The following is a 26,474-nucleotide window of genomic DNA, read 5'->3' as shown; positions in this document are numbered from 1 at the left end:
GGAATACAGAGCTGTGTATTTTATTTGCAAAGAAATACCCATTCAGCTTTCCAGCTGTTCTTTGCCACTATTAACGTTATGACTGCACCATGCATCCTGTGAGGACATTGTCACTGCTTTTGTTCTTTGTAGGGTTTTCCTTTCTCATTTTTTATTATTTTTTTCCATTTCAACAGTGTGCTCTGCTTCTTGTGACTCTGGCCAGAAATTTTTTTGGAATTGCTTTTCAATGAACCATGGTGTATGTTACTTCCATAACTTTTAAGTGATTTAGATAGACATTTGGGTATAGAAGTTCAATAGTATGTTGTTAATGTGTAAATAAACTGGTTTCCTTCAAGGACTGAACGTTTTGAAATTCAGGGGGAAAAGTTTCACACTTAGAAAATCATCTTTTAAATAAATATATTGTTACATTGCGTTTATTAAAAGCTTTTTCATATAAGCTTGAAAATTTCATGCTTTGTGCAGCTTTAGTACATTAAATGAGCAGCTTAGTTTATGCCAGAACATGTCGTTTTCCTAGCCAGTGGAAAGAAGCAGTCAGTTTCATATTTAATTCTATTATTTTTTCTTTTAACAACATCGATACAGCTGGAAAATATCTTAATCCCACTACTTTTTTTTAAATTGAAATAAGAATGAAACACTTTAAGCACTCAGTCCTTTGAAGTGTTCAGGTCTCTTGAACACTTCTGGAAGTAGGAATAGGACCTTTTGGAAACTGCTGGGTTTTGTTTTATGGGGCTGGTCACTTAGGAAGCAGCACAGAAGTGCTTAGGGTATGACTGATTTTCTGTTAATAAGAGTAAAAACATAAAATAAGTAAAACAATAAAGGAAAATATGTATCCAAAAGTAATGCTATGTTTACATTATAGAAACCGTTAATGCAAACTTTACAGGCCTCATAAATGAATAATTAAGAGGACAGACATGGCCCTAATATGACCATATTGTTTATAACAGCTCAAATAAGTAAAATCTAGTATACTCTGGGTATTGACAGATATTTTCTTCCCAGCTCACAGTTCTTAAGAGTGGAGTTTTTCTTGTGAAGAACAGCAAGAAGTTCTGCGGTCACTGGGAAAATGTGTTTAATGCTGTAGGGTGAGCATTACCCTTCAGACAGTGCATTTGCCTTTTTTGTCCCCATGCACTAGAGCTCTCAAATCTTGAGGGATGTAGTTTCAGGCTAGAAAATAATTCTTAAGTGCTGTGGGTGGTTGCTTGTGTAGTTTCTATTTGAGGGTGGAGGGGAACAATTTTTTTTATTGCTTTCCTGGCACAGTCACATCGGGAACCTGATCCTGATTGGTAAGGGAGGATGAAAGTTGATACTATCACTTATGTCAGAGTTCCCATGTGTCTTATTATGTTGTATCTGCTGTTTCTCTGCGTTTTGGGTGGGTTTTGGTGTCCCTGATATGAGGCCTTTTAATCCCACTCTTCCTTCAGGGACAATTTCTGTGCATAATCAGGTCTCACAGTACCCTGTGAGATGATCATTAATACTTAATTTAATCTCCTTTAGGAAAAAAAAGCGTCCTCTAATTTACTAGTTGCTTTCCCCCTCACCCCTCCTGCTCTCCTACGGAGGAGCATTTATGCCCTGACTTCCTCCTCCATGGTCACTCTTGTTGGTGGCCACTGGAGCCAGCCAGCTTTCTGCAGCTTTTAGGAAGTTTCTAAAGGTCCTTCTGGCAACTGGCCAGTCTTTGATCCCCAGATGGTCTGTGAGGGCAGAAGGACCATCCATGATAAAAGGTTTGGGATCACTTTTATGTTTTACCATGGAAACTATTAGCACTATTTTCGAATAAGCATTTAAGTAATAGTTAAACTTTTTGGAAAACAAAGAGGAATGTTTTGGAATTGTCACTTTTTTAGATGTCAAAAAAGAATAAGATTTTAAAAGCATTTCTAGAAGAAAACGCTTGGCACAGAGTGCAGAAACCTTGTACTATGTGTCTGTGGAGTTGGGGTAGGCATTTTGTTGAGTTTTTTTTGTTTTACTTGGGTTGCAGACCTCACCTAGGTCAAAATTGCAAGGCCCCAGCAATACCTAGATCAAAATGACATTGGCCTTTTCACAGCTGTAAGTATTAAAAATGTTTGACTGAGCACATTTGTTGGGTAAATCATGAACGTTTTCAGTATCAAAGTTGTGGAGCCCTTCTGGCTAGAAGCCAAACTTCATACAAGATGGTGCAGACAAATTCACTTGGGTGTCATTATGAATTATTTCCAAAATTTTAATCAAAACATATATTTAGTTTTGAACAGATGACTGTTATGGAGTGATGGTGGTCTCTTCAGAGCTAAAGTTGTAACTGAGCTTCTGTTAAGTCTGATTCTGTTAAGTCTCTCATTCCCTTAATCTTGCTAAAAGTAAACCAATCTACCTAGAATGTCTCATGTGTGGTCCTGTGGCAGAGGAGAACTATTTTAGGATTGGGATGATATCTTAAACACCTTGTTAATACTGTTTATTTGAAAACCTTGGGTGGGAGAGGGTAGCTTGTATCTTTTTTCCAAAATGTTTCCTACCTCAAAATTGTGTGGGGCATAAATTTCAAATCTGAAGGTTTTTTTAGAATTTATAAATAAGGTTTCATCTTGTTGACAAGGCTGTACCATAGCCTGAAGTTGAGGATGACTTTTGTTTGGTTCTGCTGTTACTCTTCTTAATAATCTTTGAAGATCACTAATGCAAAATTTAACTGACAGGCTAGTGTGTGTTTAAAATACTCAGAAGTCTCAGTTTGCAAGACATATGTAGTTTAAGGCACGACAGTGTCTCAACATTTTCTTTATCAGAGTACATGAGGTTCATATATGTCTGTGTGCACATATCCAGTTCTAGGTGTTACTTTTTTCCAAAGGTAAAAGACACTAAGTGTGTTGCTTGTAAAAAGACTTGTTTTTTCTTCCCCCCACTTAGAGAAGATAAATATATATAACATAAAAGTGTAGTAAATATGTAATACTAATTAGTAATTCTATTAATATAAAAAGGTATAATTAAAGCTTTGGGGTTTTATACAATAGTGCTTTTAATAAATAGCAGTATTATAATAGTTTATTTCCTGCAATAAATGTAAACTTATGGTCAGGCTAGAAGGTTACATAAGGCGCTGAACCTAGAAATCAGGAAATCTGAGCTAAATTTCTAGCTCTCCATCAGACTTCCTCTTTGGTCCTGGACACATTGTTCTTTCTAACTCAGGCATACTGTATTAAATAAAAATAAAATTTAAAAAAATCAAAAAAAGTCTCCATTTAAGTAATAAGCTCATGGGAATAGGAACTTTCTCATATTAAATCCAGCATTTACTATAATGAAAATACAGTTTTGGGGATTATAAACTTTCTTTTTTACTGCCTATGAAATCTATTCAGCCTCTACTCTGGACAGCTGAATGAAGCTGATCCATTTCTATCTACAGTGTTCCCCCCCATTATTTAGTTTCTGTGTGATATCTTTCTGGAGAGATATTTTTAATATACTAAGAAAATACTTTAATATGAGATAACAGGATTTTTGAAACTTGCTAAGTACATCTAATATTGCTACACATTTGCGCAACAGATAATCTTATGCTAATATGATTAAAGGATATAATTCCAATGAAAAAGTTACTTGCTCAGTGTATGAAATTTTTCTTATTTTATGTAGTACTATAAAACACATTTAATGAACACACAAACTTTTCTTTGTTTTTACATGCCTTGCACGTAAACAGTTGCAAATTCATTGGTACTGCCTGAAGAGAAACTGTGTCCATAGAATTGTTGATGTGTTGTTGGTGTTTACTGGTGACTGTTCCAAAGCTCTTGATAGAAGCAGTGTGTTTACACAAGAAAATTATTGTGGTCATAACTTTTTTCTTAGAGATAGTACTGTTATAATTTTGAAGTCTCTGTTGTGTCATTAGAGTTGAATGTGGCACCTTATTCCAAGCTGCATGTTGGCAGATGGCTAAAGAAGGCTTTGATATGCAGCAATCACTGTTGCTAGTAGTTTTAGTAAACATTTGTTAGTAACTTCCTCCTCGTGCTAGAATTGCATATTTATTTCGCTTTGTATTGAGACAATTTTAGCTTCGAGTTTCAGAATGTCTCATTAGAATCCATGATGTTTTCCAGACTTACTGTACGATGATCTGGTATCATACAGACTTCAATTAGCAATCTTTGCTTTGCTAGTTCCGTATAGGGAGCATAATAGCCGTTTTGTATGTAAATAAGAGCCCAGCTTTCTCGGCTGAGGCGCTGACTTCAGACAGGAGCAGGCCTGAATCAATGAACACTGGGTTCAGTGCGAATCCTCGGGAGCTGGACAGGGTCCAGGATGACTGCAGCACTGGTTGAGAAGAACTTGGGCTGGAGAAAAGGGAAGGCCAATGTTTCAGTCTTCCAGCGTCTCGGCATTTTTACTATGTCAGGAAGTGAGGTCAGGCACAGCCGCTGTATACTGTAATTGTTTTCTGGAAGGCTAGTCATTAAGATTTTCTGTTTTTCTTAGAAGCCTTTGTAGTGTGAGACTGTCAGTGGAAAATATTGCCTTCTTTTTAATATGGTTAACATGATTAACCGTATTACATTAGCACAGTGTTGAATTACTCAGAAACACTTCTCGGGGTACATTTTTAAAATATGATCTGGTTTTATTTGGTTTAAAATAATAAATTTTTTTAATGTTGTGAAATAAATGACAAAATATTTCAGCTTTTTAAATGCATGTGTCTTGAACAAATAATCTTTTAAAGCAGTAGGTCAAGCTATTTCCGGTGTAGATTTCTGTTAACTTAGAAATGTGATATCCACTACTACTTCTTTCAGCTTTGCTAGAACAGTGCTTCAGAAGGTTTGTTTCTGAGGTAGTTGGTCCCAATTCTTTTTTTTTTTAATGGCTATCATGCTGTATGGGCTGAATTCATCCTTCAGCTCAAACAAGGTTTGGGAATGACCTTTAGCTGATGTCTAATAGAAACCACTGTAAAGAAATGAATCAGGCCAGAAAGCACCCTTGCAAAATGTAACCTTTCTAAACATTAATCTATTTAATTCCATACTGACTCAAAAATCTCCGCTGCATGGTGACAAAGCTCTTAGATACCTCTACAAATTCTGCTGTTGATTCATATATAATGATTCACTAATTCTCAGTATATTCTATTGCACCTCTGAAAACTAAAAAATTGTCTAGTCTTTAAGGCTTCCAGATGGGATTTTTCTTGTTTATTTTTAGTCTAGAATTTTAAATTTTGTGTATTAGCTCATCTTTAATGCCAATGCAGCCTGTGAATTCTTAGTGCCAACACTTTTTCTCTGACCACTTGGATAGTTAGTAGTGATGATAAACTGAAAACACCTAGCTGACAGGAACAGACCCTGGAAAATAGCAGTCTGAGCCTCTATTACCAAGCACATGAGAGAACAAACTAGCTTTAGGGGACCTGAGAAGCTTTTTGATGCAGTTCTACCCGTAGGTAGGTTGCTCCTTTTTGAGCCACGCTCAGCTCACCAGCTGGATTTGCCTATCCAAGCTAACTTGGTTGGGGGTAAAACTGAGGGTTCAGAGAATGCGCAGCATTGGTGGCAGCGTTTGAAGGAAGCTGCGAGACTTCACAGGGCTCAGACCATGGGAACCGTGGACGGAGGTGGGTTCAGGATCCTCAGATCTCCCACTCTGCCCACGCAGTGGCTGCCCTCCACCTTTTCTTCAGAGGCAGCTGCCTGGGTCCCTGGCAGCAGCCGTGCTGTGTTGCTTGCCCTGCCACTGCCTTCGGCGGGAGGCCGGGCTGGATTCCTTGTTCCTAGGCTAGCAGTAGGAAGGTGTGGGTAATGGCTTTTCAAGATAGATCTCTATTTATTTGTTTTGTTTTTTTCAGGAAAATCTGTTGAGTATGTAATAAATTCTCAGGAATTCTCTTTTTATTTGCTCAAATACCACCTTCCCTGAATGAATTGGGGACTTTTGGGGAGAAGAACCTGTTGATATCATGTTCACTGGGAGTGCTTTATTTCCTTTTAAAAGCTTTACCTATTGCACTGGGGAAGGGTTAAGTCCTGTACTCATTTACCAGCAGAGGTGGTACCTTTAAGAGCTCTCTTATCAGTGTTTTCAAGGAGTGAAGCTGTGCTCTAAAAGCAAAAAAACTTGTTGTTTTGTAAAGTCTGTCAGTATGAAGTGGGATGTTCCTCTTTCTTGTTAGTGTTCTGCCACTTGCAGCCCTCTGAGCCTAGCTATGCAGTAAAATGTTCTGTCAGGTGAAACTGCCCATTTTCTCTGAACATATGGAGATTCCTACTAAGACATGAAATTGTATTTGCTATTTTTGAAGATTGTCATTAACTTTATAAAAATATTTGTTTTCTATTATTCCAAGTATTAAATTTTTCCTCTGAAAAATTTGAAGTTACAGCTCTAAGCAAGTAGAATGTGTGTGTGTGTAAGTATAAATACTACCTGTGTCATTAGGCAATAGAATAAGGATTCTAAAAACCATGTGGATGTTGTTGCTGTGCTCTTTGATTTGTATGAACTATACTGTGCTGCTTGCTAATGTAGACAAAGCCTCAGAGAATTATATTCAGCCAACGTAGGAAACCAGGATAGAAACTGTGAACGTTTATTTAAAATTGCAGGTGGTATTTGGACTTGTTTCAGAACACGTTTTTCTACAGCTGGTTATTTTGGTTAGTTGAACATTTGAATGCAGATATAGTTGCTTTTTGGTAAGGGGTTTTCCCCTTTATGTGAAGTGCTAATTTCTGTTGTCTTTGAGGTTCTTAGATTAAAGAAATTGAGACAATGCGCATATATAAAATAAAGTATAATCAGTCTGCCTGTGTGTACTGAGTTGCTATTATAGCTCTTAAGACTTAGATTAACTTCTAAACCTCTAAAAATGGGAGAGGTGGAGTGGAAGAAACTTCTGCCTTAATTTTAACTTGCTGACTGGCAGTGTTACCATGCAGGTATTTTTCAGTAGAATAGTTATATACAAACAGGTGAGTTTGTTTCCTTGGCAGAGATAATTCAAAATCTGACAAATAGGATGGAAGATTATTTTATTCAGGAAATAAATAGCATGTTAAGTTACTTAAGTATATTTAGGACAAACCTGATGCAAATTTAAACTGTGGAGGGTGTGTCTAGCCCTTGCACCTGTGCAGTCATATTTGGCCTCTTAACATTGTTCCTGGAGCAGACCCGGAAAACAATTGACATGCACAATGAGCTGGTTTCTTTGGCAGTCCTGGGTATTTTGTTATGCTGTATTTTGTGGCTATGTGATTGTATCAGTTATTTTTACATGCTTTTGCAAACAAGAATGAATGTGGTTTTTACCCGTGGATGCTACCAGCCTCTTTACCTGGTAATCATAATACAGGAGAAATCCTTGTAATCTCGACTTTTATTGCAGACCGTTTCTGAACAAAATGAGTTAATGTCAGAAGAAGAAATGTAATTTTTTTTGTTTCCCCCCCACCCGAATGCTAATTTCCATACTGGTTTTAGAGAACTGAACAAGGATTTGGCATTTGTATATAGATTGACTTGGTTCATGCATAGATTTGGGAGTGGGAAGTGGTTTTTGGTTCGATTTTGCTTTTTATTTCTAATGAATTGGACTCTCCTAACCACATTTTCTCTTCTGTCTGAGTTTATAGGAGGTAATGGGAAGGGAGAAGGGAAAGTCAGCATTTCCTGTATCCTGTTATCTTGTTCTTTTTATGGATGCTGAATTAACTGTGCACTGAAAATTCACTAACATTTGGATTGTGTTTTGACTTATTGTAGTTACAGCTTATTCAGTAGAAGCCCAAAACTATGCAGCACTTTTCCATATGCAGTTCTCCATGGTACTCAGTTAAAAACTTGTACTCTGCTCTCATGTGTTGCCTTAAGCTTTGTTTTCACTGTGTCAGATTTCTGTATTGATGACATGTGGCAACATTAGAGACACTGCACCGTTTGAGGGGTTTTTTGATCATCACAGGGACTGAAATGTACATGTAGGATGTGAATTATCTGACCTGAAACTTAGGTTCTAAAGTACAAGCAATTTAGAAATCGTAACAACTTTAACAATAAAGTGCTGCGTAAGTGTAAATTATGCTACTGTCTGACTGCATCACTTACGTACCGATTTTATCACTTGTGTCATGTAAAGTTGAATAGATGTGATGCATATTTAAAGAGTATATTTTTTTTGGAAGAAGGATATTTATTGCTTAAATGCAGTACTTAAAAATGAAAAGTAGGGTAATATATTGGACTCCTTGGGTGTACTCCATTATGAAGAACTCTGGTATATGACATGTGATCCCCTCCATGCTTCTAAGACTCAGTTCGCACAAGTTTTTAAATGTGCAATGAAGCTAGAAGTGGATGTTTTGCAGTGACTTTTGTCTCCAATTAAAGTCAATTTATTTTAAAATCTTCGGGGGAGTGTTGAAGTCTGATGTTATTTTCCTATTGGCTTTTCAAATATTCTTGAATTGCTGTCACTAAAGGATTTAATTAATAGTATAGTGCAAGTGTTTGTTTTGTGGAGAAGAAAAAAAACCCCACAATGTCCTGAAGGCACTGCTTTATTATTCTTCTGAAACATTGGTACCAAGTTTGGCAAACAAAGTAGAGAATTATTTGGGGGAGAGGATACATATCTAATATTGGCACTCTCTTTTTATTTTAGCAGGTGGTTAATGTGAGCAGTTGTCAAGGAATGGTTTTCAGACATGATGGCTGACCAGCCGCCTCCATTAGAAGCTACACCTATACTGAATGAAGTGCCACTTCTACCTCATATGGTTAATGGGGACAGCATCCAACAGGCAAGTAAATCCATTGCACTTTTCTACAAGTCACGTAATACTGTGCCAGTAGTGGTAATAGGGAGTTTGATATTCAGCATACTGTAGAAAACAGAACAGATAGAAAAACTGTTTGTTATACAACTTATATGATGGCTGAAAGGAGGAGGCTTAAATAAAGCAGCTACGATACTGATTTGCAAAGTTAGAAAAGCATGTGGTTCTCTGCACTGATATCATCAGTAAAATAGAAGTGCAAATATAGAGAGGAAGAAAATCAACATTAATATAGTGGATATGTGGAAAGTTTGCAAATTAAAAGGAATGTTTGTTATATGCACATAAGTGCTTTGAAATTAAAAAAAAAAAAGGAGAAATATAATAGATGGATTTAATAAAGCACTAAGGTTTTGAAAGCTCTTCTTAAAGCTCATGTAAAATAATCAAAGATTATCAAGTGGTTGCAGTGCTCTAAACCAAGAAGTCTATTGCAGGGAATTGAGAAGGAAGACCTTGGCTTCCTGATATTAAGTATCTTCATTAATAATTGCAGTGCAGTGGTGAAACCTGAGTATGTTTAGTTGAAACTTTAGAATTTTATTGGACACAATGCTTCAGAAGTACCTAATATGATTAGAAATACAGACAAAAGTGAAAGCGAAATTATTTGAAGTGCAAGCTTGTACAGGCTGTCAGTAAACTTGAAGTGAATTTAGTGTTTGGCAGTAGAAGCTGAGTGCCTTCTGCTACAAATGCTGAGATATCTTCCCATCATTTGGAGATAGACTTTAAGTGCACTCAGGAATATTACAGGCTTCCTGATATTTTAACACTGGATCTTAATGTAAGAAGCATCTTCTCCCTGCCCTTGCAACTACAAATATGACAGATCCTGGCAGGAGCGAAAAGGTTGGCTGGTTTGTTTTAAATAGCTAAGTGACTGTTTGTTGGCTGGCTGTGATTAGACAGGGTGCTAGATAATCTCATCTAGGCTCCCTTTCCCAGAAAAGGTTGAACCAGGTGATCTCTCAAGGTCCCTTCCAACCTGGGCTGTTCTAGGATTCTATGATAACAAAAAATAAATCTGAAAGCTTTATATGCCTAGAGTTAGAGAGTCATTGTTTTGAAGCAAGGGACAAAATTGCCCATCACTTTAATCTGATCAGTCACTTCAAGTATCTGACACTAATTTAAATAGGAATTAAGGGGTTAATCTGGAAGGGAAAGTTGCATAAATGTTTCTGGAGGATAACTGTCATATGAAATTATTATGAAGGGTAACAGTGAATATTTTGGCATGTTTGAATGTACAGTGAATGAACATGGCAGAAGAAAATAGTCATGAATTGTTGAGGATCCAAAATACAATAAATGCTGGAAAGTTTTAAGTGAGATATACTTTACTTTGTAATTGTTAGAGATGGGAGAGGATTGTAGTATACTTGCTTGTAAAAATATCCTTTATTTAAAAAAAAAAGTCTACTCTTTTTTTTTTTTTTTCTTCCCCTCAGACTCTGGAGATAAAAGTACCGTGACTGTGTTTTGAAATAAGTAAAACTATAGAGTCTCTAAGCTAGTTCTGAAGTTCTAGCATTAGCAGTGTGAAATTTTAGACACTGACCAGCTGTGAGGTTATTCAGTAGGTAGTGTTTCATGTTACACAAGGAAAAGAGGTCAAGTAGATCTAATTGGAGACCATCTCCATAGCTGTATTTGTATAGCATGTCTTGGTATACATCAGTGTGTAGAATTGCATAGATCACTGTGTGTATTGAATGACCCAAAAGGTGGTAACAATCATTGAAATTTTTGGAACCTAGTGGAGACTGTTTACAATCAGGTGAGGTTAAAAAAAACCCCACAACAAACAAACAAAAACCAAAACAAAAGCAGTTGGATCTTGGAGATGTATGGGAAAATGGCATTTGAAGAATAGACTTGAAAGCTGATCATCTCCAAGACTTATAATTGAATTATATTGGAAATAATGAGCAAGTCTGTCTAGCAAAAATCTTCATGGGACCAGGAATGTGATTTCATGTTAATGTGCCAATATTTCTTATTCTAGCATGCCTGTATATAAACAACCGTGTCATGTTGCCATCCTTTGGTTGCCTAACAAATACACTTGCTGCTCTTGTTTGTGGCACTTTTCTTGAGACAGGCATCTGAGCTTCAGTCTCACACTGGAAAGTTTACTTTTAAATAGAGTATTAACTTAAAAGTTTTATTAATGCAGATGATTTTTAAAGTATTTTGCTGCCAGTGCCATAGAGGATAAGCTAATTCTAGAGTATTATACAGTGGTTTTGTTTTCAGAAATAAAACTTGCGCTGTTTGGCCAATTACTTCAAAGAGCCAGATGCAGCACCCAGTTCATTAGCTTCATTTCACATGAAGTAGAAGTTGGAAGTTGTCTCGAAGGCTTTCTTGTTCTGAAAAAACTTCAGCAATGGAAAGTGTGTGAGCAAGGGATAAAAGCAAAACACTGACCTGTGCTTTCAAACAGCTTTTAAACTGTGTTGATCCTACTAGTTCTGAAATGGTTGTGCGGGACACCTGAAGGTGTTGACAGATCTGTTGACTCCTAGCACTAGTCTGTCATCTAACTTGGCTTAGTTTAACTCATTAGAAACACTCAAGCCTCCTGAAAATTTTCCTTGGTGGAAGGTAGATGGAACTGCATTTGCTTCATTAATTACAGTGAGTCATTCCTCTAAGACATTGCCCCATGCATTCCTGAAATTCCAGTCTCTGAACTGCTCTATGGCCCTGTGATTACACCACTTATGATCCTTCTTGCTGAGTTCAGTTAATAGTTTCCTGAACTGTTTGTGAGAACTTCAGTTAACTGAAACCTGCTCCAAACGGGTTCAGAGGCTGTGAATTTCTAAAAGTACCCCTTTCCTGCCTCTGAATTTTCTGGCCCTCAAAGATGAGACTTGCTGTGAGGTTTAATACCTGCCTATGGAGTCCTGTCCCCTGCTAGTGTCCATTCCCAGCAGCGGTGGGTGGTTCACAGCAGCCCTCCTCTTCCCTTGTTCTTTATGCTCTGCCAAATCCACAGCCCATCATTGTCAGTTTTCTTTAAAAATTAACATTGCTTCTGTCTCTTTACTCCTAGAAATTCAGTAGCATATTATATACTACCTATATACTGAAATGACAGATCTGCTTAAGTTTCGGTGTTTTCATTATGCCATTTTTAAAAGTATTATCTGTCACCGGTCTTTCTCATGGGACTGTAATAAATATTGCTGAACAGCTAAATGGCCTTTTCAGGGGTTTTTGGTGTTTTGCTTATGTCCAGAAGCAACTCATCTACCTGAAGTAAAGTTCTTCTGTACTGTGAACGCACACAGACAGACCTTGCTCCAGTTTACATACGCTTCTACATCCCCTGTTGAAAAAGAAAAGCTAAAATTAATACAGCAGTATGCCTAAGCTGCAAAATCAGCGTTAAACAACATCTATCTGTCTGCTCCTTTGAGTTTCGTTTTACGCACAGCAGTTTAAATGTAAGAGATCTGTGCAAACCTCAATCTCTTTCTGTGCTGAAGTTGCACGCTCAGGATAGAGGGAGAGAGAAGCAGGAGACATAAGCTGTGACTTCAGGAAACATGGATATGTTGCTCTTATTCTCTTATAAATCTAGAAATTTTGTTTTGGTTAATGCTGGCATAAGCTATGTGGCAAATTCTTTGGAAAGGAGTAAGTGGAATTAGTAAAAATGCAAAGGTTAAATGAGGGACCACAGGATCTTTTAAGTCTCGTTCTTTTCAATGATCTTTTTATTGATGACCAATATAATAGAATTGAGGTGTACTTAAATCTGCAGCTGATATTAAATGGGAGGAATTGCAAACATCCTGGAAGCCTGAAATGATTTTGATTACTAGAAAGATAATCTAAAAAATTAGCAGCGAGTACCAAGTAGTCTGTTTAGGTAGCCAGTTTATCATAAGGAATGACTGTTTCAGTAGCGGTCCTTTCAGAAAAGGTCTGCCAAGAAATGGATAAAGACTGCAAGTGGAAGTTATCAGTGTTGCACTGTTTCTAAAAAATGGCAGATAAAAATCCGAAAAGTATCTATATACAGGGTGTGGCATCTAAATCACAGAAAACAATCTTTCTTTGATTGGTGCTTTATTCTTTTTTTTCATTGGTGGTTAAGACATGGAGTAAGGGTGCAGATTGAAGCAGGGAATGTTGAAGTTAGATGGTAAAATCTATAATGATCAGGATAGTGAAACTGGTGCAGATGTCTGGGGAGTTTATTGAGCTCCATCACTGAAGATGTAGCAGCACAAAATAGACAGGCTTTTATTCATTAATGTTATGCATAGTTCATTTTTACCAGGAGTTAGATGACTAGGTGAGCTCTTCAGCTCCCATCTACCTGATATACTTGTCATTCTATGAATAGTATGAAAATACTTTATAAAAATTGAATGAAAGAAAATTGTACTTTGAGTTTCATAGCTAGTTTTACAAATATATTTTATTTCAGTTTTTATATCAGTCTTTGTTCTTTATGTGCTAGCTGTCACCAGGGTGGAATTTTGACTGTGTAACTGTGCAGTTTGTACATGGCCAAAACGGTCATTTTACTAAAGAGTTAGACCTGTGCCTATGTAATGTAGTAGAATCTCACTATACAATTCTTGGAGTAATGTTGTCCTGTTACAATAAAACTGAAGTACAGCTACCATTTCACAATATGACTGAAGCACGTGCTATGAATGGGGTAGAATGTGGTGACCGTTTGTTACCCAGCACAAGGGAAACGATGCTGCAGAGTGCCCGAGGAATAACTGGCAGATGTCCACATTGATTTGTGTGAAAGTGAATGTGATCGTGTCCAAATTGACCTGCAGAATCTTACTGTTAGTTGTATTACTTTAGCTACAGGATTACACAAATGCGAGAAAATGCGCCTGATCTTTCAGGAGCCGTAGCGCAGGGGTGGTAGGCATGACCTGCTTTATCACCTCTTCTATCCTCCTTCCACCCCCAAAGGACTGCATACTTTATTAAGTTACTTGATAGCATCGGAGAATATATTGTCAAAATACATAGCAGCGTGCTTTCAATGAAAAAACATGGCTGAATTTTGGGCAGAGCATCTTTTTTCTTTGTTCCCCCCCCCCCCCTTTTTTTTTTTAATTTGCTTGTGTGTATATAGTCTTGATTTTGCCCATTTAGCCCTGAAACTACAATTGTCTCAGGCAAAGCTTGGAAAGCAAGGTGAATCTTAAGTAATTTATTGCTTCAGTGAAAGAAGGAAAAGCAGTGTGAAATTACTGAAAATAAAAGCTTAGCTAATTATTTCAAGTATATCAAGCAAAGCACTTCTGGTACGAATCAGAGAAGAATACTGATTATGCAAAACTAATGGCTTTATGTCAAAGTATGAAGAAATTTCATTCACCCATCAGTGTTTCTCATCTTGCTTTTTTACTCTCTACAGTTGCCAAAACTATATTGTTTTAATCCAGCATGTGGGTATAAGGAAGAGATAGGATTTTTCCCCTAGGTCACTTCTAAAATTTAAAAAAAACCCACACGTCTTGTGTTTTGTTGTCTACAGGTTATTCTTGTACAAGTAAACCCAGGTGAAACATTTACAATTACAACTGAAGATGGACACATTCAATGTATTCAAGGTAAAGCAAAAACTGAAGTACTGAATCCAAATATTTTGATTCTGCAAATGTCACAGAATCACTTCTAGTATTTGTTTCTGTAATGTCAAATGTGTTTTTATATGTTCTGTAGTGTAATAAATCAGATTTTTCAGTTTGTACTTAAAGCACAAATGAGACAGCACTGGGAAATTGCCAAGATTCCTTGCACCTCTGCAGACTTTGCTGCTGATTTATAAAAGGCTGGCATCTCAACTATTTTTGTAATGATCCTTGAATAACTGTCTTCTCATCTTAACACATGAATTTAGTGTGGACTAAATCCCATGTAATCTAAACAACTTTAATAGACACTGTGTGACTTTACTGTAAGGTAGTGGCATTATCAGTCTGCTGATACTGTAGGAAGCATTGCTACCCTCTGTGTGTGGCTACACACCACTTTTTACCTTCTGGGTAAGTGACAGAACTGCAGATCTGAATCAGATCAAAATACCTCCCGTAAGTCAAGTTCAATTTATCAGTGCTTCCATTTTTTGAATATTTTTCACCATTTCAAATTGTATTATATAAATGTGTCCATTCTGCTTTCATCAAATTCCAGACAGGAATAACTTCTTTCAGCTTGATGTGAAAAATATTCTTCTTAAAAAAAAAAAAAAAAAAAAGTTGATAGACCCAGCCATCAGCATTACTATAGTGCCAGTGTTGTTGCCACAGACTTTTAACTTTGTCACAAAATAAGAACTAACATTTAGCTACGTTGATTTTTGTACAATTAAAGAAATACTTTTGACTATATAAGCATGGTGGTTGGTATAAATCTTATCTGTGCTTTTTGTAGAATAAATGTACAGCTATACTTGCATTCAGCAATATTATCTAAAATTCTGGAAGCTTCCTGGAAGTTATTAAATCATACTTTATTTTGAATGTGAGTTATCCATCGGCAACATGAATTGCATTATTTTGCATGATTGAAACTTGTTAACGGTCACTTATTTTTCACTCGCAGTCCTGATTTAAGTTGCTCTCCTAACTGACTTCTTAATTGGATGGTTTAAGCCTTGCTTCTAAATCTACTTGTCTAAAAGTAGTTCCATAAATAGAGTTGGATGCAGTTGCTGGCTTTTCAGGTACCAAAGTGAGCCACCACCTTTGAAAAAAAAAAAAAAAAAAGGTGTCTTGAGTTTGTAAAAGCCTCATTTGTTAAAAAGTGGCACCTTGTTACTTCTCAGGTCCAGCACATGTTCCTATGATGTCACCAAATGGTTCTATGCCGCCTATATTTGTGCCTCCCGGTTATGTATCTCAGGTAAACTTTAATTTATTCTTATATTTCAGTACGTTTGTGGGTGTGGTTTTTTAACAATAAGGCTATTGATGATTTTATCTGGAACAGCTGCTAAAAGCATTTCTCATATTTTTTCCATTGAACTTAATCAAGTATTTAACTAACATTACATAGGCTCTATGACTTTCTGTTCACTTAGTAAAATTTTATCTAGTTTTCAGGATTTTTTTGATGCTACTACTAGGCAGTAAAATATTACTTTTAGTAAGATAGTAGGTGACTAAACTGGCTGTCGGTTGAGCTTCATTAACAGGATCCACATCTTGATTTTTTCTTCAGTCTTGTTTTCAAGGTGAAAGTAGGTGCCTGGGTCATATGAACAATTCCAGTTGACTGCAGCCTGCTAAGTGTCAGAGGACTGATGAGTAGAGACAGTACTTAGCTCTGTTAGAAGCAGTCTGATGGGAGCATAGCTGGGGGCAGCATCAGAATTGAACGTTGTCTGATGCATACTGTGGATACGAGACTCATGTTTCTTACATTGAAGTTATACGGGTCATATACCAGTATCATTATGTCTTTCATCCCTTGAGTCTTTTTTTTTTTTCCCTGGACTGCATAAGATACTTCTCTTTAATGTCTTTTTTATAATTCATATTTTTCTATTCTAATATAACTCTATTTATCAAAGTTTTCAATGCCCCTTTCTTTACCAGCTCTGATCTCCTTAACGTTCAGCAAAACACTCTACTGTTCTAGCAGAAGTGTGAAGGGGAGTGTTAATGCTACTGACATGTGTCTATGAAATGAGCAGGACTCGGCTTCTCTCCGAGCTTTACTTTTCCATTCTCACTGACTTTCCATTTCTCTGTGCTGTTAAGGTATAGTAGATCAGAACTGCATGTGGCATTTGAACTGTTACCAGATATTTGAAGTTACCAATTTGATTTACTTTTAAATTAATGCATTTTTAAAGGGAAGTAATTAAAAACGTGATTAAATGGGACAGGCTAGGTTTCTTATTTTCTAGTGATGTTGAAAATCAGGAGTTTTCTGAGTAGACTTGAAAACCTTGCAACTGTATGTTCTTGAGTTCCCCAGGCAGTTGTCTTTTTGCATACAGCTGCCTCTGCATTTTGTGCTTCTGCTATTATAAGTAGGTACTTTCATGCAGACCCTGAAGAAAGATTCCCCAGATAATGCATCAATGTGAAATCAAGTCTTCAGTGCAAACAGTATGCAAAGCACTGGCAAATGCTCAGGTGTACAAACTGAAAAATACATTTGTTCTGTGTTTGCTGTCATGTGAAGCTGGGATGTGTGTGTGTGTTTTGTTTTCCACTGGTCATTATGACAGGGATAGACAAGTTTGAAACCAACTTTAATCAGAGCTTGAGTTACTTATACTGTTCTTGTTGGTAGTTGAGACTTTAACTTTCTGTTCCCAGATCCATCTGGAGGAGCCCAGAGATAATTACGTTTTTTGCCAAAGTAGAATGAAGCAATTTGGTAGTAGATATACTAGGGACACAGCATCTTCAGACTATAAAATCATGTGAAAGTCTTACTATATTAATATATCCCTTCTGCCTGAAACTATGCCATGTGTTCTTGCTTAATATATACATAAAATAGAGTTAACATAGCCATCAAAATTTGCTATGAGTTTTGACTGTGTTATAATATTATGGAATGTTCAAGTGGTGTATTTAGTTCTGTTGATGAACCAAAAAGCCCCCCACGTTGTTTCTAGAACAAAGTGTATTCAGTGTAAGCTTAGTCTTAAGTGACTTCTCCTTGTAATTATTTTCTTCTATTTAAAGTCTGTTAAGAATTGCTGATAATACATCTGACTCTGTGGTTGTCTCACAGCCGAACTTTGTCATAGCAATTTGTGAGTGGACACATTCTGTTTCCCTTCAGAAGAATAATTTCTTGTTAGTTTACTCTATTTTTTGCTGAGGAGCTTTTCAAAATGTACTTTTGGCATAGGCAATATTTCAACATCCGTAATGCCTTCTTGGCCAACTAGGAAATGCTACGGTGATTTCTTATAGCCAAACTAAATATGCTTTAAGAGAGGATCGTGAAGGAGCAAACAGGATAAAACATACTGCCTGCTTTTGTGTAAGTGCTCTCTTTAAATGCCTGAAAATATAAATTGTGTGTATTTTTAGTAACAGAGGGCTACATAAATAACTTGGAACCTTCTAAGAACAGGCTTTATTTTCTATGCTTTACTTCATGGATTGCATTAAAAAAATAAATTTGCATCTCAATTCTGTATGCCAGCCTGCAGCTGGAATGTGCCCCCTGCTTGCATTGACAGATAATATTTTCTGCTGACTACTTGATTTGTTCCTGTTAATACCAAAGCACTTGAGGGCCCTTCCTAATAGCATTTGTGAATTGCATTTTTAAATGCAACTTGGAGGAGATTACTGATATAGAAGGAAGCCTGAAGCTGCAGAATAATTTTAAACCAGTCTAAGAAAAATTTCTGGTTTTCCTACGGAGACTTGATGAATTCTGAAGTGTTGGTTTGCCTTTAATATTGAGCATTTTTCTGTCATGGATTTTTTTTTTTTTTTTCCAGTTACATTGCTCATACCTCTCTAATTTCTTGTCTGAGAGAGAAGAGAAAGCGATTGATTGGTTGTCTGCCTTTAAATAGGATTTAATACAGTCTAGTTTGCTTCTGAGTCAGATTTCTCATTAGATAGAGTCTGAATTTTATGCCAGTGGACTTCAAGTTTGTTTTTTCTGCTACAATACAGAATATGGCCAGGTGATTTCTATGACAGTCAACTCGGAAGCCTTTGACCCCATCAGAACTGTGGGTGCTGAAAGACTAACCCCTCGGATAAGCAAAATAGGCTGTAACCACTGAATGGCAACAAATGAGTGCAAATGTCCTGTGAGCCCTAGCTGGAGAAAGGACCCTGTAAACCTCAGCCTCTGGTTGTCTGTTCTAGGTGTCTTAAAGATGAGATTAAACCGGACATTGTTTAACTTCAGGGTCATCGTTGTTTAATATATCTTTTTGTGAATCCTGTTCTGGTGGTGTTTTTTGACCTTGTCTTTGAAAACTTGTGTTCTGTCCAAAGTCTCTTCTCAGTTTTAAGATTTAGAGAAGCATTATTGTATAAGACCTTAATGCATTTAAAATTTACTGTAATAAAAGCAATACATTGAGATATTAATGTATTTTACGTTGGCAGAATTAGACTCCAGAAAGAGCCGATATATTGCCAGTTTAGGACACATGCTTAGAAGTGTGCATGTGCATACATCTGCATTCACTGTCTCAGCATCTCTTTATCCCAGAGTTCAGACACACAGACAGGTTCCTTGTCTGAATTCTCTTAGCCTGTGGCAAACCTGAAATATTTGGACGTTTGAGTTGGGTTGGGTCATAGCACAAGACAGCAGAGCTGACTTGTAATACTTCGTACTTGCCATCGGCTAAGAACGGGTGTGCAGACATGTACCACGGGTCAGGTGGCACGCAGCGACTTGTGTGTACGTACGCTAGTGCTGTCAGTCAGGATGTGGGCTAGGGCAGTTCTTCTAACTGTAATTACAAGCGGATTGGGAACTACACCCTGATCAATCCACATTACTTGTTTAAAAGAATATTTACATTATTCATAAATTATAGATTGCTGAGCACTTTAGTGTGTCAGGCACAGCTTCTTAAAACTAACTGCCTCAAACGCCAGTTTCTTCCAGTAACATCTGCTGGGTTTCCACTTGGATTCATTTTGGTGTGTCTGTCAGAGTGTGGGTATAAACTTAAGCATAGAGATTCTTTATTAAACATACAATATTGGTAAGATTGTTATTGCACTAACTTTGAATTTCTTATATTGTATGACAGGTGGTGGAAGAAAATGGAGTTCGTAAAGTGGTGGTATTGCCACACTCAGCTGAATTCCATCCTTCCATGCATCCTCCTCCTCCTCCTCCTCCCCATGTGCCACATTACATGCATCATCACCATGCTTTGCTTCCCCACCCACCTCACCCAGTGTACCCACCAGTTCCTGGGACAGGAGAGCTGCCACCACAGTTCATTCACCAGCATCCACCACCACACGTGTTTCAAGAACAAGGTGAGAGCGCAGGTGATGTTTCATTACACGAGAAGGCCTTTCACTCAGTGCATTCCAATTGAGGATGCTGAGTTCTGTCAGCAGCTCTTTCAGACATTTCTATTATTTTGGTGCTAGTTATTAGACTCCCTGAGCCTTATGTGTCTTAAGGGGGATCCTAAAATAGACTTGTGTATAAGGTATCGGGGAACCTGGTCTGGAGGCACTGTGCATGTGCAAAGTATGATTGTATAAAGTTTAAATCTTCTACTGTTCTGTTTTTAAGGATCTGATGTAAAAGCAGTAACTTAGAAGTGTTCTAACACTATGTATATTTTTAATGGGTCCTTACTTTTGTTACTGTAGATGCCATAAAGATTGCTTCTACCATTCTCTAAAATTGTGCTCTCCAAAACTGCTGTGTTTTGTCACAGCCTTGGCATGGAGTTTCTTGAAAATGCATTTAATATGATACATGAATGTATTTTTTTGACAAGAGAGAGTCCAAATATGACTGGAAAGAAAAAAATAACATATGTAAGCCAGAAAACATAGTAATCCATGTTGGAGGATGAAGTGCAAGGTCACTCAATATTTAGAGTGAATGAAGCAATACTTACTGGAGGACTGGGGCTACTGCTGAATGAAACCAAGCTGTAAGCCTTTTTATATAAACAAGCATTTAACACAGACAGAAATGAGACTGTAAGACTGTTCACTCTCTCTCAAGCTTAAACTGGTAACTAAGATATTTTGGCTCATGTCTAGGGTAAAATATTCAGTAGCACCCAAGCTATGTTTTAAACAGTTAGTTTGAGTCCTGAACTTGCTTACACTTTTTTGAAAATCTGAGGGTATGGCCATATCGGGGAAGAAAGGCAACTGATAAGGCATAATCTTCAGCAGTTAACAAAAGAGAAAAGTGTGAAGAATTAGGTTTGGTTTTGTTTGTTTGTTTTTTTAAATTTAAACTCAACAAGTGATTAATGTTTAAGGAAAAGAAAAATATCAGCAATTTGGATATGAGTTAAATAGGAAGAATGGAAATTTGCTTGCAGATATTTTGCATATCTTACTGTAGCATTTAACTAACATTGATAATTTTTCAAAACAGGAATTAAACCTCCAGGCTCATTCTTTCTACTACCTGATCTTTATTCTCATGCACTGATGTGAGCCCAGTCCATAAACTGTCAGGTGAAGTTCCTAAAGTCTAGGGAAGCTCAGCCAGTCAGCAGAGCGATACGTGCATGTTGCTCTGCAGCCCAGAGACACCCAAGTATCAGCCGTGAAGCTCCTCAGCTCTTCACAGATGCACGTGAGCCATGCAGCGCCGTGCATCTACAGACTGGCAAAGCAAGCACAGTGACACTCTGTCAGTTTTCAAGTTCTGGTTTTACTGTAGTTATTCTTCTAACTCAGATGACAAATTAATTGTACTGAATAATGAAGTAAGTTCTTCTTTCTTTGTAGAACCTCGTTCTCACGGAAGGACAAACTTCATTCAGCGAGATGAAAGGAGTCTCAAAATGCAAGAACACCTGAAGAAAAGACTAAAAGACAGACAAGCTAGTGGTCATACTAATAATAAACTTAATAGTCCTCCATCTTCACCACATAAAGTTGTAAATTCTTCCAATGCAACAATTCAGAATGGAAATGGAAAGGGACAGCAAGGGGCAGGAGGACCACTAAAGCAGAAGCAGATAGGAAAAACAAAGGGCAGTCCAGATGCAGAGATGGGAGGTAGGTTGCACTGAAAGGGTAAAAAAAAAAAAAATCTAGTTATTTTTGTCACAGAATATGCTATAACTCATTGCAAAATAGTTTCTGAAAATGTATTTGTTTGTAAATTTCTTTGACTATTCAAGAGTAGAGAAAGCCTGAAATACTTTTCATTATGTTTAGGGTTTTTTTCCTCTAGAAATCAGTAGTATCAAGTATGTTTATTTGAGATTTATCAGATAAGGTCTTCAGGAAAATTTAATTTTAACCCTTTTGTTTACTTCACTGCCTTTTCTGACCAGGGGCTGATCAGTATTCCAAGTAAGGATGACTTTTGGGTACTTGCATAAAAGACTTGTGGTGTCATTCTCTCTGGTATTTTTCAGATAACTAGGAGTTACTGAAAACTTCAAGCGATAGGAACGTTGGAGCAACTGTCTGTACAAGTTGCTGTTGGATTAGTTGTAACTGTTTTGCTCAAATGACTGTTTGAGCTTTGTAATATCTTATGGCTGTTCAGTTGCACATACTAAAATATCTTGTGTACAATATCTTTATCTTTCCTGTTGGTTTGAAACAGCGTTGCTGAAATGCAGTCATCATCATGATTCCTGAAACAATTTGTGCATCATTTAGTGTTTTATGTGTTTTAAATCAAATGGTCTTGTTAGGGTAGAGAAATGAGAGAGAACTCTGTGTCTTGGGAAGTAAGAAGACATGGAAGCTTTTATCCAGCTTGTTTTAAGGACAAAAAAATATACTTGGCTAAAGATTTTTCATAATACAGATTTATTGGAGGGGAAAAAAATGTTTTTATTTGTGGGCAGAATAATATCCTGAATTGTTTGACATGGACAATTAATTGTCGATGTATTTTTAGTGTGCAGTTTTGATCAGGCTTCTTCCAAATGATGCCTAGATGAAGCGTTTTGCAATAGAAATTCAAGGAAAGCATATACAATAGAGAGATAAGATCTTACTGTAATTTTTTTAACACCTTTCATTTTTGGAGGAATGTTCTTGTGTTGTCAAAGAAAATCCATTTATGCCCAGATTAGGAAAATATACCCTTTGTGCAGGATGTACTAAAAGGATTTTTGTAACACTGTTAGTTTTGGATAGTTCATGTTTCTACCCCTCACGCAGCCAAAACAAACAGGGGAAATGAACTTTGCACAATAAGTACTATTGTTAAACTCTTAATGAGACGAACTCCATCTTGTGGTGGCATTTTTGTAACAGACTGGTTTACTCTGGGGGTTTACGGTAATCTGTTTTGTATTTGAAATTTCAGAATCTGACACAGAATCCAAGAAATGTGATATTCACTTGAGCATTGGCAAGCCAGTCGTAAGTATTATCCTTAAAATACCATTATTTTCTGTGCATATACTCCCTGTAAAATAACACGTGTCTTATTGATCTTTTTTTTTCTTAGTGGTTTATTTTTTTAATAGAGCAAATGTATTTTAGTTGTCAGAGTTTATAGCTGGGAAAGGGCAACCATGCTGTGGAAACCCACTATTTCTCAACTTTCTGAAACACTCTGTCTGACTCAGTTTCCCCGTCTGTAAGCTGAGAATATGTCCACTGTTGAAGTTGTCTAGTGTATGTGGCGGCTTTAGTATTGCAAACCCAGGGCCTGCTAAACCAGTGGAAATCTGTCCGCTCTTGGAACCATCCTTCATTCATTATAGAGCATTTAAGAATATTGGGAATAGACTTTACAAAAAATAGATCACCTTTTTATGTTATGTTTAGAAATTGGAGCAAATATTTGAGTATTTACAGACTTATTTAGGAAGTTGGAGTCTGGTGGTACTGATTTAAATCTCTAAAGGCTGTAACTGCACTGATATTTTTGATCTTGAGCATACTTAATGAAGCTCTTCTTTGCATTATCTGCACGGTAGGCATGGGTTGTATTCTTTTGCTTCAGCTTTCTAGCTATTCTTTGTGGTACTATTTTTTCATTGCTGCTTCTGACATCTGTACTTAATGCTAATAGAAGGCTGCATTGACTTTGTCAGAGAAAGTTTGGAGTTTGAGAGTTAAGCAGCAAAAAACTTAGACCAAAAATTTTAGTCATGAGCACTTAAAATCAGAGCCTCTTGCTATCCTGTAGCTTGGTCAAATATTAAGATTATGTGAGGGAGTTGTAATAGAGTTAGAACATTAGGCCATCTGACTGAGCCTAAATATAGATCCAGGTGTCAGTGTTCAAGACTCCAAATCTGAAAATTTGCTCCAAATGAGTGATGCAAACAGTGCAGGTGAAATAGAAATTTTCTCTTCATACACTGAGACAATGTAGTGTGTCTATATGTTTGTTTAGTGTTTGAAGGGAAATCCTTTAACGTATTTTAGAAATTTAGATGAAATAATTTAAATTCAAATAATGACTCTATTTCCACTACAAAGGTAAAGAATTCCTCCAGTGAGGAACTTCATAGGCAAACTAGCGACACCATGTTATTGACTAATATACCTTTTATTACAGAAAGCAAACTTACTTGCATTATTTATGCTTTTAATAGGTTTCTGATATACAAGCAAGATCAGCCGTTCTGTCCTGGAATCTCCCAGTTAGTTCACAGAATGGAGAGAGCCATAGTCATAGTCCAGCAGCATTTACATTTGAAGTAGCAATATCCAACAGTGGTAAAAATGGAAAATTTAAATCTGTCTATGTGTAAGTTTAGTTTCTTCCTTTAAGCACAATTCCGATATTTAAAAACATTAACCAATCAGCAATCTCTCTATCAGGAGCTGTATGTTGACTTGCAGACCTACCTACTTCACATGAAATAATTTTTAAGTAATATCACTAAGAGTTACATGGACAATGGAAAACGTGAAAATTAAATGTGCACTACATGGTTTTGCTTTTCAATAAGCTTTTATCCTATAAAGTATAAGGAAGAGCTGTAACTCTCTTTTTTTCTCTTTTTTATTTTTTTTTCCCCCCTCCCCTTTTCACAGTGGGGAAGAATTAACGATTACACTTCCTGATCTCAGACCAGCAACTGATTATCATGCCAGGTATGTTGCTGGGAATGAAATACTCAATACTTTTGTTGATACATTAATTACAAAATTGTTGTGGCTTCATGAAAAAGGTATGATCACAAACAACTTGAAGGACATTCTGCAAGAATGTCATAACTGCAGACGCTACTGTTGCTACCTAAATTCCCACTTATTTTCTAATATCATTAAAATGTCAACTCATTTTGTTCTCTGCTGTCTTCTCTGTCTCTTCACGTTTCTCAAATACAAACTTTACGTTATCCTCTGTTGGTATTTTTTAGAACAACGAGGTTGGACAAGATTGTAGGCTGAAGACAGTGGTAAATAAAATAATTTAGCCTTGAACATGCATTTTCAAGTCTGACTTGTCAGCTTGATTTCTAAAGCTGCTTCTCTAAACTGTAACCTTCTGTAGCAGTGCAAGAAGGGAAGTGGAAACTGGTTGAAATGGGGAGAAGTTAGACACTGTGCTACAAGGGAACAAGACGTGACATTCAAGAATTGCCACACAGAGTAAATAAGCATTACTGGAGAAGGTGTTTTAACTGGTCAGGAAAAAGACAAGCTGGTTAAACGAGCCAGGAGAACACTGTGATGTAGTTGCAGGAGAGAGAGCTTCAGTGCTTGGGCACAGAACATAAGTTTTAAGATGTACTGCAGCAAACTCTTGTTCTTAAACCGCAGAAGAGTCCTGAGCATGTTTAAATGCTCAGCACAGCTCCGCTTGCGTAGTGTAGCATAGTGTATGGTTCGGGGTGTTGCTTTCCATACAGGACAACTTTTTTACCTACAGTTCATTTGATCAGACGGTATTTCTGAAAAATTAGTTAAGTCTTAGTTCTTCAAAATCAAACATGACTGGGTGTGACCGTTCTAGAGATTCTATCCCATTTAAACAATTATATGGTAAACATGGCTTTACTGCCTGGACAGCTGCTTTAGCCCAGTTTATTATCTGTCCTCTTGCACAAGTAAGTGTTGTCCGTATTTGAATCTCGAGGCCTTTTTAGCAAAAGGTTAATTTCACATCGGGTATTCTGTTGCCATTTGGTAACACTTGCTGTAGTTTTCATCGTGCCTCCCACACGTATTTCATCAGTAAAATATCTCCACTGCGATAGATAGTAATTGTAAATGAAGGGTGCCAAATGGAGTCTTCAAAATCAGTGAGAGCGCACCTTCATGATGTCTCAGCATGGCCCTCTCTCCCTGGACACAGAACAGATAGTAGTGTTTCTTACGATGTGGGCATCAGTTACTAGAACTTGGAGTGACATCATCAGCTCACTTTTTGTTATTTCTTCCTGAATGAAAAGACATGGAACTGTTGTCTTTTAGAATCAGTGATCTGGAAGAAGAGTGATTAGGCACTTGTTTCATGTAATGTGAGCAGGCTGGTCTTGTTGCTGTAACCACCACTTGTGATTAAATGCTGTGCTAAAGCTGACAACTCTTTCCTTACATTTTCAGGTGCTCATGCAATAGCATCATAATTAATTGTCTTCTGTTCAGAGTTTCAGCAACCAGCAGTTCCATAAAAGAATCCATTTCAGAATTAGTGAGTTTCACCACAGAAAGTTGTGAGCCAGACAGTCCTGCTGCACCGAAGCTAATTAACAGAACCAAAAACAGCCTGAGTTTGCAGTGGAAGGTAAGCAGTCTGATGTATTCAGGTATGGTGTGCTTAAATTAACTTTGTTAGTAATTTAGTGTGTACTTTAGGTGTTGGCTTTTAAGTTGCTCAGTTAAGAGTGATAACTGAAGTCATGATTGTTCTTTCCTCTTTCTTTCAACATTTACTTAGTTTCTTGCATATGGCTTTAGTGTGATAGAGTTGCTGGCAGGTTTCTCGATGACC

The 26,474-nt window shown here is 37.0% G+C and overlaps 1 protein-coding gene across 4 annotated transcripts in view; it reads left to right on the top strand.

Moving 5' to 3' along the window:
• The window catches only part of LOC104359064 (fibronectin type-III domain-containing protein 3a), a 49,320-nt gene that overhangs the window by 9,520 nt on the left and 13,326 nt on the right, over window positions 1-26,474 (top strand). For 3 of the 4 annotated variants that reach the window (XM_033001242.2, XM_033001255.2, XM_042807105.1), the window contains 9 exons: window positions 8,711-8,849; window positions 14,419-14,494; window positions 15,712-15,788; window positions 19,648-19,882; window positions 21,335-21,607; window positions 22,881-22,936; window positions 24,124-24,278; window positions 24,569-24,628; window positions 26,129-26,267. In XM_033001242.2, the coding sequence (XP_032857133.1) occupies window positions 8,754-8,849; window positions 14,419-14,494; window positions 15,712-15,788; window positions 19,648-19,882; window positions 21,335-21,607; window positions 22,881-22,936; window positions 24,124-24,278; window positions 24,569-24,628; window positions 26,129-26,267 (1,167 nt within the window). In that variant the 5' untranslated portion in view covers window positions 8,711-8,753. The remainder of the gene's footprint in view (window positions 1-8,710; window positions 8,850-14,418; window positions 14,495-15,711; window positions 15,789-19,647; window positions 19,883-21,334; window positions 21,608-22,880; window positions 22,937-24,123; window positions 24,279-24,568; window positions 24,629-26,128; window positions 26,268-26,474) is intronic. The other variant, XM_042807104.1, reaches the window with a different exon arrangement.

Source organism: Tyto alba, unplaced genomic scaffold (genome assembly GCF_018691265.1).
Source record: "Tyto alba isolate M040663 unplaced genomic scaffold, T.alba_DEE_v4.0 Super-Scaffold_5, whole genome shotgun sequence".
Taxonomy (NCBI): Eukaryota; Metazoa; Chordata; class Aves; order Strigiformes; family Tytonidae; genus Tyto; species Tyto alba.
This window is presented reverse-complemented; position numbering and strand designations above follow the sequence as displayed.